This window comes from Didymella exigua (genome assembly GCF_010094145.1).
Source record: "Didymella exigua CBS 183.55 unplaced genomic scaffold M421scaffold_22, whole genome shotgun sequence".
In the NCBI taxonomy this organism is placed as follows: domain Eukaryota; kingdom Fungi; phylum Ascomycota; class Dothideomycetes; order Pleosporales; family Didymellaceae; genus Didymella; species Didymella exigua.
Window position 1 is genome coordinate 232,532 of NW_022984796.1, and position 16,161 is coordinate 248,692.

Consider the following 16,161-nt stretch of genomic DNA (forward strand, 5'->3'; position numbering starts at 1 on the left):
CGAGCTTCCAAGGTTCGCCCAAGCATCCTGCGGCTTGTGGGGCTGCAACGGCCAAAACGCCGAGAAGCAAAGGACTCACTTGCTATTCCCGGCGAAACAGTCCTCACGGTGCGCGACAAACTGGGGCGAGGCTGTGTTGGCGATACCTTCACGTGTTCGGTATTTGCACGAGCAGCTGACTGTGCAATTCCGGACAGCCCAGTCTATCATATGAACAGGTCCCACAACACAAGCAACGTGCAGAAGGCAGACGTGCCGTAGAAGACCATCTGCGCCGTGCTCCTTCTCTCCGTCGCCCGCTTGAGCTCCTTGTTTCCGCTCCCGACATTCTCCGTTGTATTGAACGAGTCCTCCACCAGCTGCTCGATGTGCGCAGACTGCATCTCGAGATTGCCGGCCAGCGTCGACTGCAGCTCCGAGACTTCCAAGAGCGACTTCTCTGCTGCGCTGACACACTGTTAGCTGCAGCTACGTAAGAGGGTGGGGCCAGTGCATACCGAACCTTGTCGAGCTGGTCCTCGTACTGCTTGAGCATGTCTTGGTTCTCTTGGGCGAACAGTTGCAGCTGCTCGGGATCAAGTTGCTGTTCGATTGCTGCGCTCGACTCGTCTTGGACGTGCGACTGCCCGCGGTAGTCCTTCGAGGCCCCAGCTGCGCTGCCTCCACCATCCATACCGCCGTAGTCGCTCGACGGCATGGTGGCTCTTGTCTTGTATAGCACGCTCTTGCTCTTCTCCACTTCCCTCATAAGCCGTATCTCCATCATCGAGCCTTGGAATTGACCACATTGCTCCAGCGCATTCTGCAGCGTCCAGATAATGCTCTCCCTGTGTGCCTTGATCGCGTTTGCCTTGGCCTCCTCGAGCTCCTCCTCTGGACTCTTTGCTGTTATTGCGCCTCCTGCTGCCCATCGCCCCAATGCGCCCAACCCTTGCTTTGCGCGCTTCCGTAAAGCTAGCTGCGAAACCGTGCTCTGTCGCAGACCCTCAGCCTCTCGCAGATTGTTGATCGCATGATTCAGCTCTCGCAGTGACTGCTTCGCCTGCGCGTCGATCTCGTTGCGTTGCGCATCGGTGAGGTACTTCGGGTCTTTGTCTGTGGCTGTAGAAGCACTGTGTGCGCGCGTGAACTGCTTTCGCCGAGGTGGCGGTGCGGTGGAAAGATAGCTTTGCCGTATTGACTTAAGATCTGTGTGGAGCTTCGCGATATGTGTTCGCTGTGGTAGTTGTTAGCATCACCCCTCAGGCTTTGTGAGACGAACGTGGCCTACAATCCGGTATGCCTCCTTCAGAAACTCGTCCAGATTCTCCACTCGGAAGACATACGCCTCGACGGGCTGCGCATTATGGCTCGCGAGCACCTGATTGAAGACCGGGGTGATGTTCATGGTGCGGTCCTGCGTTTACGTCTTTGCTGGCAGCATGACGATGCTCCCGCAGCTTCTCGCTTAAGTCTAGCAATAGTGCCACATCCCTGCGCGAGCCTTCATCTGCACTCTCCCATCCACACCTTCAGGTTCGAGCTAATACTGAGAGGAGCCGGGCTGAAGATACAGTACTCGCTTTCAAGGTATCGTGACATGTTGTTTGCGCAGTTCATTTCACACACTCGACTATCCGAGGTTGTCCAGGCTTCCACGTGATGGCATACCTCTCAAACTACGCACACTACTATCTACGCTGAGGCTTTCAGACCTGCTCCAGCACATCACGGACTGGTCATGAACTGCATGTGTTTCTCTCACCTCGACTTCGGACCATGATATTAGCCTCTGCGAGGTTCGATCACTGTCGCAGAATCTTGTCCTAATAAATACCTCCATTCATGCAGTTGCTCGTAGAGAGCACTGTAGTAGTCTGTTTTAGCCAGTACCGTTTCTCTATGCTATGGCTTGGACACAAGTAACGAGAGATTTCCATGCACGCTGCATCAGTACAGCTGTGTGGCTCCATTTCGTCCACTGCCACTTGAGTGCTGTGAGCTTCGATACGGTCTGAAGCCTACAAGAAGGCAGGCATGAGCATTGCCGATGCGTTCGCAGTTGTTCCACAGTCGCGGTTTCGACGTTATTGTTGTCAATGCCGCCCTCACACGTGGCGCTGCCTTCCTCAGAATGGGTCTTGCCTTAAACAGAGTATCACCTGCAGCTCGACCGACGAAACCGCAGGCTCACATCGACGTAGAGCTGCACAGGCCGCAAACACTGGATATATAAGCCCGCCCGACCTCCACTTTGGACTCTCTCATCACTACCCAACTCCAAAGCTTTTTGGCATCGACACCAACTCTCAATCCATTGTTCAGCATCCATAACCACCCAACTCTTTTCTCTACTACCAAACCAACCAACTCTTCTACTCCACTACCATTCACCATGCTCTACACAACGCTTACCGCTCTCCTTTTCCCTGTCGCGATCATGGCTGTCCCCGCCCAGAAGCCCGCTGCCCACGACGGTCAGTGCGCACCCATTTCTTATACCATCACGGAATACACACGCGCAATTAACCCTGGTTACGGCTTCGTCAGCTTCAACGTCCAGTCTTCGTACACAGTCGACTCCCGTGTCAACGACACAGTCAAGGGCGGTGTGAACTGCGAGGCCGACGGGACCATCATCCCCCCCAGTTCGAAGCAGTGCAACCTCAACGGCAAGAAGGTCAAGGATCTGGTCTTCATGCTCAGGGGCAAGCAGGACGAGGAGAAGTACCTCATTCACCACAAGTGGCAGTGCAACAAGTGAGTCTTTCCCATGTCTCCACCTGTCTAGTACAACTCGACTAACTCTTCACAGCGCAACTTGGGAGTCTATTAACAGCTTCACGCTTCCTCCCCTCGACTGTAACACCGTCGAGGATGGTAGGAACGGCAAGACTACGAGGTGCTCAGTGAAGCCCTTCATGCTCGACCCCCAGAACGTTCAGAAGCTTGTAGACGACAAGCAGGTCGCTGGCAAGGTCAAGACTAAGCCTGCTAATTGCCACAACCCTTCCAAGTGCGATGCTTGAAGACGATGGTCGAGCGCTGCTGGTGCCTCGACTATCTCCACGGGGTCGATTGGCATGTTGATCTGTGACGAAGGAGCTGGTGGCAACTGTTTCCCGTCCCTTACTGTTCGCCTTAACATTATGTTTGTACCTTGGCCTCGTTTTTGGCATTGCTGTTTCTTTATAGATTAACGCTGCTAAAACGTATGCTTCTTCCCCCACGTTACACATTCTGTCTCTGGTGACTTCTTTGAATACCGCCAGGGTGCCACTTGACAAAAATCTTGAAGACGTGCCTGACCTGTCACTTCACGGACATCAGCCACTCGTGACTTGAACCTAAGGGGAACCTGCAAATTAAGACGATTGCACCTACCAGGCGCTGACAACATGGCTTCCTTCGTTTAGTCTTACGATTGTAGTACATGTTGGTTGACTACATGCGCGATGTTTTGGGGAGAGGCAAGCGCTGCATGATCTTTGACGTCAGTGTAATGTTTCTGAGCTTGTCCGAGCGCGAGTTATTTGAGGGAGCGGTGTCACATGGACGTGGACCATTGCTAGTACATCGCCATCGTCTCATTTGTAGCATCACAAGATCAACATGCCACGTGAGCAGTGATGGAAGTGGGATTAAACGCTTCTGCGTGCTCGAGCGGCCGATGTTTGTGAAAATTCTACACTCATTCTTTCTTTGGATCAAGCTGGGAAGATCAGGTTCCGTACTGGTGTGCTGGCATATTCATGCGAGATGATAGCGTGGTGGTCCACTACGTGAGCTGGTTGTGAAGAGGGGCTAACGGGTGTGCCCTTGTGGCTACTAGAGGTTCAGGATGCTCATGGGATGGATATCGGACGATCGGGACTGGTTGGGATACATGGAGACGATGGGAAGAGGGGTGGGTTTTACTCGTTGAACGTTAGGTATGTATATAGCAGGTGTAGACACTTGTGATTGTCTTGCCCTTGAGTACGAAATAGTTGCATGTTGGTCACAGGATACTCTGGCAATTGCCATGATGCGTCTGCATTTGTCTGCTGGCTATGTTCACGCTGAAGCATCGCTGGCCAGGAGTAACTGATTACGGAATACAAGGCCGCATATGTTCGAGGAATGGGACAGGTGTTCGCCAAGGTGTCTCAGGCCAGAGTAGGTGAGGTCACCCACGTGCTCACACTTGTCTACAGCGACGGTTTTTCTCTGACGATGGTTGGGTTATCAGCGTCCACTTACCCCGGACGTCGGTGTTGGCCGGAAGAAAGAGTTATTGGCGTGGGCCGGGTGTGATTGAGTCAGTTGAGGAGACTGACCGAGTCCACTCAAGTGGGAGGAAGGTTGCAGTGCAATGCCAGGGTTCAGGCTGGCCAATTGTAGTTGAACAGTGACCGTGAATGGCTGGGACACGTTCCGACGTCGTGAGAGTCGTCCCATCAAGTCCAATGGTCGGTCAAGGTGCAGTCCTACGACATGCAATAGGGACGGCTCGGAGTGGTATCTAATGCATCCTCACGGGAAGGTGGCGGGTCGTGAGCGCCACTTCACGGAAAAGTTCGTTGACGAACTCAACAAGAATGATCTATCTCAGCAACTCCTCTTCTTCAGAGTTGGTGAGGCCGTTCAGGCCCGATAACCAACCACCGAGTTTCTTGGGGTTGCAGAAGGATGCACGGAGATCGTCCCCCAGGAACCCAGTCTAGTCTGTAGACAGTTCTTGTTTTCCTTACAGCAATCTCATGTAAGCCAGGATCTAGGATATCGACAGGGTTGCGGACGGCGCTGCTCCTCCACGACCAAGCCTTTGACATCATCCACGGTCGTTGCCGGTGATCGTCGGAGTCGCGGAGTCAGTCTGTGCCGTGGGAGCTGTGGAGGACTGGGAAGATCAGCAGCGAGGTTTGAACCGTTTGATGCGTGGAAGTTCTAGAATCGCAGAATGCCCCTCCGACATCCGCCGTGGGCAACTAACGCCACACAACTTCTTAGACGACCGACTTCTCATTCGCTGGCTTCGTAAAAGCGCCCAGCGACAGGCTCGGCGATCACGAACGGTGCATGAGCCGGTGACGAAAGCATTTCGCAAGTGCGTGATTTGCCTATCGATACTGGTACGGCCTATCGATATCGGCTCGCCGCTGACACCACTTTCTTGTGTGTGGTGCGTTGGTGGGCTCCTTGACGTCTATGTGGGCGGAAAACTGGAGAAGGCATTAAGCTATTCATGCAAGGACGGCGCGCGGCGCAGCGAAGCGCAATAATAGATAGGCAACAACGATGAAGGAAGTGGGGATTCTAGAACGCCAAACTACTGCAGCAAGGCAAAAAGTCTGTCGCAAGGGCATGTGTGGGAGTGTTGAAGCGGCGCGTGACTGCCAACGGTCTGAAAGGCATCGGCACTTTCGCGAGATCAGAAAGATTGCCGGAGTGCGAATTCGAGGTGCGAAGTTGATGATTGCTCTTGGCTCCCAGAGTTCGATGGAGAGCCACGTGCGGCCTCGAGGTGCTGACCATGGTACCCACGGCTCTGGGCATTTTGACAGCACTGTGCGGAATTCGGCTGGAAAAGCGGAACTTGAGTCCTTGCTCAGGACGTTTCAAGCATCATGAACACGTGAGCGGTAGCGACGTCCGAGGTCCTCACTTCGTAACTGCATGTAGAGTGCCCAAGTTTCAACTGTAACGGTAACGAACCAGATCTGCGGAGCGTGCAGAAATGGTTGCTGGGATGCTTCATGCAAATGCAAACAACAGTCGTTCAAAGACCAACGCCGATCACAAACCTTGATCATCCATCCATATTAACGGTATTTGCAAGACACAAGAGGCGTGCATACTGATGATCACAGCATATTGAAATTTCGAGAGCTAGTCTGGGTGGATATGAGGGTGTGGCGCCATTGACAGGAGTCGGCGCAGCTCATCCTCCAGCCGCTGCGGTTGTTGCGAACTCTATCCTACATCGTGAAACAGAACCTGGAGAACAGGGTCCTCGCAAGACACCGAGCTATTCGCACGGGGTGAGGAACAGTATTCTAACCAGTTGCAATAATGGTGAGAGACGCAGGACGCGTCGTGCGACGCGAATGAACTCACGCCAGCATTAAGCGAGATTACAGAGGCTCACATCACAACGAATTGAGTCAGGATGGCACGGTAAGTCCAGCAATTTCAGGAAGTAATTTAACTGATAACGTTAACGACAGTCTCGATTGTTTTCGACCAGAAGAACATGCGCCAAGCCTGGGACATCTCCTTGTCCGTCTCGAAAAGGAAGGAGGTGAACTCCTGAAGAATTGAACAAAGGAGAAACGGATCCCGCTAGCCCAAGTGAAGACCAGAACCCCAAGATGGTATATGTCGTGACATCGTGAGATAAGAATGTAACCGAGAAAAGAAGCGCCAGAATCCATCTCCAGGTTGCGATGCGGTTGTCGGGCGAAGGAGTCGTGGGGCGGAAGTGGAAGCAAATACAAGCAATAGCAGGGTGCGCGTCGATATGTGGGTATGAAAGAATATATTGCCTGCGACGCTGTCTGCCTCGTCATTACTTGGAATGATATCAATTCCATCCCTCTCCTCTCTCTGGGTATATCGCGAATAGGTATTTGGATTATGGCGTAGAATATGCGACAACGGTCTCCCCAACACCTGACAAGCTAATCATGTACAAATTGATAACCTGGCAAGATTTATGCGTGGAAGGGCTGGTGACGGCGGGCGTGGCCGTGAGCGTGCCTCTTGGCGTTGATGGTCTCGTAGGCGGTAACGTAAACGACCTCGGTCTTGATCTTCTGTGCTTTGTTGGCCTGGTCAGCCTGGTCAGCCTGGGCAGCAGGGGTGACAGCGGCGGCGGCGGCGACCTTGAGTTCTGTCGTGTAGCTGTCGGCGCTGGAGGAAGCAGCAGCGCTGGTAGCAGCGGCCTTGGAGGAGGTGGCGGCAGAGGACTTGGGGGCAGAGCTGCTGGGGGAGCTCTCCTGTCCGGGAGCGTCACCACCGCACATGTAGAAGTCCATGTTCTGGTCGGGCTCGCAGGTCTTGGTCTGCACGTCATCGGGAAGGACGTAGGAGATCTTGTTGCAAGAGGTGGGGTCGTTGCAGGACATGACCGGACACCAGGTGTTGGCGGCGGAAGCCTTGACGGCGCCGGTCTGAGCGCCAGCAACGAGGTAGTAACCCTCTTGCCTGGTCGGGCAGTCGGCGTCGTTGGAAGGGCAGTCAACGTAGGAGACATCAAGGTAGTTGTAGTTGAAGCCGGGAGAGTTCTTTTGGATGAAGTACTCAAGCTGGGTGATGTCGTTGCCCTTGCACTCCTGGGTCTTAGAAATCTTGATAGAGACACCAACATCTCCACCCTTGGGGTCCGCGTAGTTCTCCTGGTAAGTCTCGCCGGACTTCAGGGTGACCATCTCATCGGTAGGGCAGCCGTCGCCCTTGTAAACAGACCACAGGTAAACGTCGTAGTTGCAGCGGTTGTGAACACGGGCCAAAGGCTTGCTGGTGTCGCACTCTGAGTTGAGGGTGACTGCGCTCCTGGCGGAGGCAGTGGCAGCCATAGAGGCCGCGACGGAAAGGACAGTAATGAGCTGCATTTTGGCTGAATATGACCGGATTCTTTGTAGAGACAGGTGAGGACTCGTAAAATGTCGAATGAGGGAGTGACTGCTGAACACCTGAAAGAATGAAGTTATTCAGCAAAAAGAATGTGGGTTGACAAAGTCCTGCTTCTTGCGGTAGGAGAGACTCTCGGGACGCCTGGGGGATGCGAAGTTAATAAGACGGCTGAGTCCAAGCACACACTGACTGGGGCCATTCGCGACCCACCCGCCATGGAACGAGTCGTCGCTCATAGCGTGGGCTTGTTCAAGACGGTGCCAAACGTCGTGGCTTGTCCGGAGAACAGGCGCGGGAAAGCAAGCATGACCCCGAATGGCAAGAACTTAGCCAGACTCAGCAAGGGGTACACCAATCGAACACGAATTGTGCCTGATCGACAGGGCGCTTACCACGCACACGTTGTAATTTTACCCAGAGCCCGTCGGTGCACCTCTCAAAGAAGAGTAAATTACGACCAGGATGTGGCCGATTCCGAGTCAACTTGTTTTGTGGTCCCCAGAAATCGCAGAGATTTCAATTGGAACGAGGCAACACCTCGGGCGCATTCGTCCACGTCTTCGTGCTGTTTGGTTGACAGTGGAACCAAGATCAGAGCCTGCGCTTCTAGAATCCAACATCAACACCTTTGTGTGCTTCATGTCGTTTTGTGCGCATATCACCAATGAAGCCCTCGGCGAGCCTAGCAATATTGGCCTTAAGTGTCTGCAATTCCGCGGGCAGGTTTTGGAAAGGGGTTTTCTCTCGTGGCTTTGTCCGAATCCTGCCTCGGCTGGCGGCACATAGGTATGCTGTGCAAGCGCTGCGCTGCGCTGTTCGAAGCCGTCATCTCGGTGCAAGACCATGAGAAAAGACTCTTCTTCTCCAGAGACCACCGTCATCTTGCAGCCGCATCGTGATGCGCCCGGTGGGTGTGCCAGCGCAAGTTTGTATCGATAAGCGCCATGCGCCGCGCTGCGCTGTACCCGGTAGAAGTGTCTTTGACCAGTCAGGGCCTGCTCAATCCACAAGTAATTTCCTCTGCCCGCCAACCAAACGCATGGCACCCCAGGATGAATTCAGAATGAGATCAATCAGTGCTGCGTGCAAGCGTCACTTCCTTCGTCGACTAGGTATTATGCTTCCCCGCCAACCGCTCTGATTGCCATGGCAGGCTTGGACTGTGGAGCTGAGCGCTGCGACAAGAGGTAAGGTTGCTGTCGTGGCACATTAGATTTCATGTGCCGCGCAAACGACCATAGGTTGCCAACTTGCGACTCGTCGAAGGTTGTGGCCCTGCAGTGTCGCCCCCAGGCGTAATTTGGATTCTGCTTTGTTGGGCGCGGCAGAGTTGCTTGTGTTGAGGAGACCAAGAGAAGGATCAAACGTGCCACGCATTTGTTTGCTGGCATGGACCGCACGACCACTCCATCATGCCAGCACTGCCCTCGAACATCTCGTCGCTGAATTCTAGGTCGCCACTGGAGCCGATTCATCAGCGACCTCTCTGACGACGCACATGCTTTTTCGTTGAGTGATTCGAAAGCTGCTGTGCCACGAGCACCGAGGGCGGCGTTGCCACCACGTGAAGGTTAAGCCAATGCTGTCCTTCCCCACGCGCATACGAATGGTTTTATCTGACCATAGTGGAACTGCAACGGACTGCAAGTACTGGCCGATGAAACACATGAGCCATCTGTAATAGCCTTAGTGAGTCGCAACCTGCCTTGCTCTGGCAGGTCACTTGCCCTCAGGCCAGCAACGAAGACATGATGCGCATACCGACTACAGTCTTTAAAATTATGGCGACGTCAAAGCAAGCGTTGGACTGGTGTGATGTCACCTGGATCGGTCGGGACTACACACGTGTAACGACCAGCCCTTACCTCCCAACTTGTGGGTTGTCTAAATCCGTACCTTTGACCTTATGTGTAACGCTGAACGTTCGCTTCTCGCGAGATGTCTCTGCAGCCAATCGCTGTCGGCGCTTCATCTCCCATTCTGCATTCAGATACCTAACCCAGCATCTGTTGTACACCTGCAGATCTTGGCTGGTCATGGTACAGTCTTCACTCGGATCCGGAGGTGAAAAGGTACACATTCAGCCTGACTAGGATGGAGATAGCTCCCTGATGTACCCTGCAAACTTCCAATCTGGCTGCCTGCTTGCCTTCGGGACACTGAGCATGGAAAATGACCACGAGTATGATAAGCTGATCAACACAGAGACGAGGCGTACAACGCCGAAGGTTAAGCACGGAGTGTCTCAATGTACGGCTCGTTGTTGACATTATCCCGGCACACCAGAGCATGGAAGCGCATCATCCAAAGCGATTTCGAAGTAACACTTCTGAGCTCCAATAGCGCACCAAGTATGAGAAGAACTGTGAGCTTGACAGCATGCCTAATGGTATAACCCCATCCCAGCATGCGATCTGACTCTAGGGGAGATTCACAGCTGCATATGGGGTAGGTCTTGAAGCTGGCGGTACCCGCATTTCGCTGCCCTTGTAGCATACGAGCCTTCATTGCTAAAGCCCAAGTACAGACAACTTGTCATGGACTGCCACCTTGCCTCCATTATGGACAGCTATCGCAGATGAGATCTTAGATGGCGCAGATGGGTCCTGGGGATCGAATTGATCTGATCCGCAGCCGTCACCAACTTAACCGATCACGCACAAGCACGTTCTTGTACATGGTGTTGAGTCCTTCGAGATAATTCGAATAATTCTATCTGTACGTAAAACGCCTCCGTCAACACCCCGCCTCCAACCGGCGGCTCAAGCTCTTGGCACCCTAAGCAGCGCAGGAAACATGTTTTGTTCTCTCGGAGCATTCTCTATTCGCCAGCAAACCGAGCACTATCGATGTTGGGCAGCATTACTAGACATTCCTCGATCTATCCGCTGCAAACACGTCTTCGAAGCACAAACGCTATTCTCCGCCTTACACCAGCCTCGAAGCCTATCAGATATTGACGTCTATCGCGGCCGATGCTCGAAGGACGTATTCCATGCAGGCAAGCACCTGCTCAATCGAGAATTCCTCGAACTGTACAGCTGCATGCACATGAATGCAGACTACTATAGAAGTACATTGATTCTCTTTGCATGGAGCGTGTAACGGGTTCGCAGCACTCGCCTATGTACCGCACTGATCAGACTGAGCAACCATCGATATCTGGGCTACAACATGCACCGCCCATGACTACAATTATCATGCGGTGAATTCGAAGCCGCAACCAATTGTCGAGACCGCGGCTTGGCCTGACGTGGCTGTTATTAAGCCAGGCTACAACACAGGATACAATCCTTCGGGCCTGGAACCACACTACATCCCGCCTTCACCGATCACGGCCCTCATAGCCTCAATCCAGCCTGGTCAGACATCTGGTCTCTTCGTTCTCATGCGCGTCCAGCGGGAGTGTCAGACGGCTACAACCACGGCTCGGTGAGCGGCCCCGGCCCGTCATCGGTGTGCAGAAGTGAGGGTACAGCTGTCGCTCACCGGGACGGACCATGGTGTTGACAGGCCCTTGGTGGCGGCATGCCAACCTCCGGAATTGGTGTTGCATGCATCATATGCAGGTTGTTAAGGTTATGTGCGGATCAACGCAGGGATCAATACCCACCCTGTCGGTAAGCTGAAGGGACCGCAGAACCCTGCCGGAACAGTTCTGAAGAGTGAAAGCAGTGTTGACTTCTTTCTATCGAACTTCACAAGCCGTTCATCTGGGTGGAGAGGGTTCGTGGACTTTCTCGTTCCAACGGTCAAGGCTAAATCCTACCGAGTTCCCCAGATCTACCTTTTCGTAGCACGTCTCGGAAACCTTGGCAGCTCGTCCTGCGCATGGCAACCAAAGGTGACGCAAACCAGCAAATGCCGAACTGTGCATGAAGCGCTGCTGCCGCCACGGTAGAACAGTGTTGTGGAGTCGTTCGTCCGAGTCAGTGTTCGGGATGCCGAACGGGACGTCCGGAACGTTTACTAGGGTACTCGGGTGGCGTGAATGTCGGTGTGCTCATGCTAATCCGGAAGGCTAACGCGGCAAACGAATACTCAATTGACATGTGTCTCCAGTAATTGCCTGACGACATTGACCAAGCGGAAGAGTCCTGAGCCGGTCGGTCAACCTGGACATGCGTTCTTCCTGTCGAGATCATCACATTTGTCCAATCAAGGGCCGTGGCTGTAATTGACGATGCTTCCCGATGGTACGGGGACCTAACAACAGCAACAGAGGGATACAAAATATGATCAGGATGACCAATATCAATCGGTCAATTGTTTAAGCCGAATGACGTATAGTAATGGATGACTTTTGGACATATCCAGGGTATCAATCGGTACACCAAACTCCCGAGAATCGAAAACATGGTGCAACCTCCACAATGTAAACGGTGCGTCTGATGTTTCCAAACTCCATCTTCGATGCGGAAGTGCGAACGAATGTCCGAGCGGCTCGAGCGCAAAGCAGCGAGTCCTCCATCGGCTTGGAAACTGCACGAAAGCGTTGTCGCGTCGGAAGTTGTATGTACTATGGGTTGATGTAGGTATCAGGCAATTGGTGGCGTATGTTCTCTCTGACTCTACCTGCGAGTTTGTAGATGGTTTTACGGAGTCTGCGATAAGGGCGAGCAGACTACGGTGCCTTCTGTGGACCGATCTTCTTGAGTTTCATTTCACTGTCGAGTATTAGCATGTGAACAATTCAGAAGCGTCTCAGCCGGGTGTGCAAGCAAAGGCTGATTGACCAGGCAGTAGGAAAGAAGCAGGGAGGGACGGGAGCTTACTAGATCAGTGTCGCATTCTCCGGGACCAGTCCTGGTAGGCCTCTGTGGAAGATCTGGTCAGCTATCGTGCGCATATTGTCGAAAATCGAAGACCGTGTCACTATGGAACACTGAGGCGTATCGAGCTCGAATGTTGGAGTCGAAGAAGAATTGGGAAAATGGAAGAAAATGACTCACTTGCGCCCAAAGCCGTATGAGCTATCGACAGGTCAGCAATGCGAGATTTGTATCTGAGGCATCTGGTTTGACTTACGGAGGAAACTCAAACTTTGCCTTCTCGTTCAGAGCCATGGGACCGGCTTTCTCGCTGGAGCCTGAAGGAGTGTAGTCACCTAGGACGCCGATGTCCCAACCTGATTGAGCGTTGCTGATCAGCGACTGTCCCACACGAACATGTACGGGGGAGTCTTGAAGGAGATGTGTACGAGTACTTACCGGGAAGAGCATGAGTGGAGCCTATTACAATGACAGAGTCTCCGCGCCCGACGGATGTATCGAATCTGCAAGTGTCATGAGTAAGACAGATGGCAGCAAGAATAGAGTTGCATCGAACTTACTGCACACCCTTCCCCTCTGGCTGCTTTTCATCCTTGACCCATCCTGCATTGTTCAGTACTCGAGCAATAAGTCTAGCATCGCCTCTCACCTGTATATTCGAGTGCAACCTCATCGTACTTGCAGACATGCTGCGTCTCATCGCCGGCGTCCAGGATCGTCTTGGTAATGGTCGCCATAGTGTATAGTGAGGGAAATTATTGCTAGGATACCAACGGGTGATTATGCTGCCAGTAATGCTGATAGTGGATTGATGTGGAGTCGAGTTTGCAGTCAAGTCGGTGTAGTTGCTGGTGTCGAGGTTTCCCCGAGTATGTGGAAGGCGTAGGTGTATGACTAGTGATGGGGGAAGGAAAGGTCGAAGAAGTACGTCAGTGACGATGACAGGGTCCGGCTTTTAGTAGTCGGGAAGGGGCCTCAAGAAGGCACAATCCGGAGGCTCTCTGTGCTATTTGGTCGAGCTTGGACACCATAGCTATCCAACCCGCGAACGATTTGGGTTTAGTAGAAAGGTAGGACAAGATGGCTTACTGCATTCTAGCAAGCAACCCTTGGGCCCTCACCGATACAGCTGTTTCACATCCTTACACTGAGACGTGACCGCGGCCGAAGAGCCACAACCGCTCTTAGGGTTTGTCCGTCCCTCGGGAGCTGTGCCGGATATTTAGGCCCGTAGAAGTTCGGAAGTATTAGCTGGTCTAGCCCATGGATCCGCTCTCCAACTACATGCAGTATCCTGGTTGACACGCGATCCAAGCTCCACCAGTTGACAAGGCTTGAACGACATATGTCCCTTTCCCGCGGCTGCCGAGCAAGGATTCCACTTCCCGCTTCGATTGGGCGCTGAAGCCATGTCCTGTTCAAAGTAGTTAGCACAAAGCTGCCATTCTTCGTCTTTGAGGGATCGCGAAGTATTGCAGCACGGGAATGTGATATTTTGTTGTTGCGAAGCAAGGCGGGTTGAATGGTGGGGTACAATAGGAACCAAAGACTTGTGATACAACGTCTGCCCGCAACTTGCAGTATGATGGTTTGACAGGTCAGCAGCAACGCAATGGGTATGTGGCGCTGTCGTATGAATCGTAAAGCTGCGAAGAGCGAATTGCCGACACGCGTATATTTGTCGTCAGTGGTCTTACCGAAACGAGCCAAGCTGAAGCGCTGTCAGGCGCCACAACGTTCCGAGCCGGTCAGCTGGGTGTCAAAGCGTGCCATCTCAAGTCGCTTCGTCTAGCTTCAACTAAGTCCACTTTCGAAGCTTTCTCGAACGAGGAGTGCATGGGGTTCTCTCCCCTCCTTTGACACAACCGGTCAGAGCTGACGTACGGCCATTGTCTATTACTACGAGATGATTGAATGTTACACAGGCGACGAGCGGACACTCTCGATGTCGTATCATTGGGACTTGAACGGTCAAGCTGGTATGTGTCATTCCAAAGAGCCAGTCGGGCAAGCGCTGATCTCCGTTATTCTATTAACGCACTGCATCATTGCTCGATTGATTTAGTACAATGACACCTTTGTTCAGGAGTTGATTGTTATTAGGCCGACATCAAGTGACGGTGTAAGGAGTGGACCCAATGAACTGGATAGAACTTTCGCTCAAAGCGAGGTGGCTTCGCCAATCACAAGTGAGGCGGGTACCAGCCCGAGTTCCGCACCAGTTCCAGATCCGCAGGAACCGAAAATGGACGCTGCGTCCCTGCAGAGGCATTGGTTATCGTGCTTCTCGCGGCAAGCTTAAAAATACTAGCCTTTGCGATGTTGCGGGACTACACCGACACTTATGCGGAGCACCCCACCGCAATTCCTTCCCTTGCTTACCCGGTGATGCTGCAATTGTCAACACAATGCGCGGCCTGAGCAGGCCACTAGGATCCCGGGCTGTGGGTCGAAGTCCCAACGATATGGTCTGGTATCGCGGCCATTACTGATGCGAGCGCTTGCAGCGCCAGGTCTCGAAAGTATTGCGGCGACTTCAATCCACTCTGCGTCAGTGCACCAAGGCAACCCCCGTCTAGACTAGATCAGCCTTGCAATGCAAGCTGCAGCCACTGACAAGGCGACCGTTGAGGTACTTGCAATGCCGAGGTCCGGAATGCAGCTCCGACAGAAAATGACAATTGATGTATGGCGCCTGTCGCGGTGTTCGCGTGACCTCCACGAGACCTGCTACAGCAATCTTGACCAAAAAGGTAATTGTGCCAGGTCAGCCACTGCGATAGCGGAGAAGCCTACACTGGGGAAGCGGCTATCTATCCGCTCTCCGCATCCCCTCGCAGCGAAATGTACCCTTTCGAGCCCGGTCTTCTGGATGTATTCCAAGAGACGAGGGTAGTTGGTGCCAATTTGTTCGATACCGTGGCTATCGTCAGACAGCACGAACCCGCCGCCCATGCGCAAGAACATCTTGGTGACGGGCAAGCAGGGGTACGGCTCTGCCAGGCCCTTACGCAGACCAGCGGAGTTGAACTCAAGCAGCCCGCCATAAGAGGCGATGAACTCCAGGTTGCGCTGCATTTTCTTCCATACACCACCCATTCCTTCGAATGCAGTGTCTTTGTGATCGCTCAACAGGCGTATGAGGTCGAAGTGACCCACCACAGGCGGCTTGAGTGCTTGGAGCATGTCGTACTGCTCATCAAAGTAGTCTTCGAAAAGCCTCTCGTCTGTGCCGCCAGCCTTCTGTCGAGCTTGTTCGTACATCGCGCGGTCGAAGTCGATCGGTATTGTGTGGGTGTGGTGGATGGAGCCCATGAAGAAGTCGAAAGTATACTTCTGTAGAATACGATTGATGATGTCGAGCGAGGATGGTCGTATCCATTCAGACTCGAAGGCAATCAGGATCTGTATCTGGTGAGAATACACATCTCGTAACCTGAGTGCCTCGGTGTAGTAGTCGTCGAACAGCTTGACAAGACTCTCCTCGTTGTGAGAATCGGTCTGTCAACGATCATCAGTGTTACTGAGAACGACTCGGTATTGTGAACTGTGTATCCCGTACCTCTTCTGGGTAGAAGTCTACAAGCTCCCTTGGAATGTGCTCTGTCAGTGCAAAGCTGTGAAAACCTCTGACAATTGCAGCCTGGATGACCTCTTCTAGCTTGTTCTTCGCATGTCCACAGAATTGGCCCGAGTGACTGTGGTGTGATTGCGGCATTCTGAGGGGTCGTGGCGGAAATTCTGTACTCAATTATCAGCTCATCGTTGTTGACCCCTCCCCCCACCGAACGTA

The 16,161-nt window shown here is 53.0% G+C and overlaps 5 protein-coding genes across 5 annotated transcripts; all 5 read right to left on the reverse strand.

The window, feature by feature from the left end:
- Nucleotides 1-206: 206 nt before the first annotated feature.
- M421DRAFT_102477 (syntaxin) lies at nucleotides 207-2,421 on the reverse strand (the record flags this gene model as incomplete). Its single annotated transcript, XM_033586782.1, has 5 exons — nucleotides 207-447; nucleotides 498-1,180; nucleotides 1,262-1,311; nucleotides 1,607-1,658; nucleotides 2,395-2,421. The coding sequence occupies 5 exons, from the start codon at nucleotides 2,419-2,421 to the stop codon at nucleotides 207-209; spliced, it is 1,053 nt and encodes a 350-aa protein (XP_033446674.1).
- Nucleotides 2,422-3,667: 1,246 nt separating this feature from the next.
- On the reverse strand, nucleotides 3,668-4,129 carry M421DRAFT_422754 (uncharacterized protein). The gene has a single exon (XM_033593270.1). It carries the CDS (start codon nucleotides 4,003-4,005, stop codon nucleotides 3,808-3,810), a length of 198 nt encoding a protein of 65 aa, XP_033446675.1. The 5' UTR covers nucleotides 4,006-4,129; the 3' UTR covers nucleotides 3,668-3,807.
- Nucleotides 4,130-6,272: 2,143 nt separating this feature from the next.
- M421DRAFT_216000 (uncharacterized protein) lies at nucleotides 6,273-7,876 on the reverse strand. Its single transcript, XM_033588268.1, has 2 exons — nucleotides 6,846-7,876; nucleotides 6,273-6,791 (listed from the first exon to the last, which is right to left on the reverse strand). Exons 1-2 carry the CDS (start codon nucleotides 7,572-7,574, stop codon nucleotides 6,675-6,677), a joined length of 846 nt encoding a protein of 281 aa, XP_033446676.1. The 5' UTR covers nucleotides 7,575-7,876; the 3' UTR covers nucleotides 6,273-6,674.
- Nucleotides 7,877-12,544: 4,668 nt separating this feature from the next.
- M421DRAFT_7034 (uncharacterized protein) lies at nucleotides 12,545-13,105 on the reverse strand (the record flags this gene model as incomplete). Its single annotated transcript, XM_033596699.1, has 5 exons — nucleotides 12,545-12,569; nucleotides 12,625-12,724; nucleotides 12,807-12,871; nucleotides 12,929-12,971; nucleotides 13,018-13,105. The coding sequence occupies 5 exons, from the start codon at nucleotides 13,103-13,105 to the stop codon at nucleotides 12,545-12,547; spliced, it is 321 nt and encodes a 106-aa protein (XP_033446677.1).
- Nucleotides 13,106-15,098: 1,993 nt separating this feature from the next.
- On the reverse strand, nucleotides 15,099-16,086 carry M421DRAFT_67621 (histidinol-phosphatase; the record flags this gene model as incomplete). Its single annotated transcript, XM_033596424.1, has 2 exons — nucleotides 15,099-15,869; nucleotides 15,931-16,086. 2 exons carry the CDS (start codon nucleotides 16,084-16,086, stop codon nucleotides 15,099-15,101), a joined length of 927 nt encoding a protein of 308 aa, XP_033446678.1.
- Nucleotides 16,087-16,161: the final 75 nt, after the last annotated feature.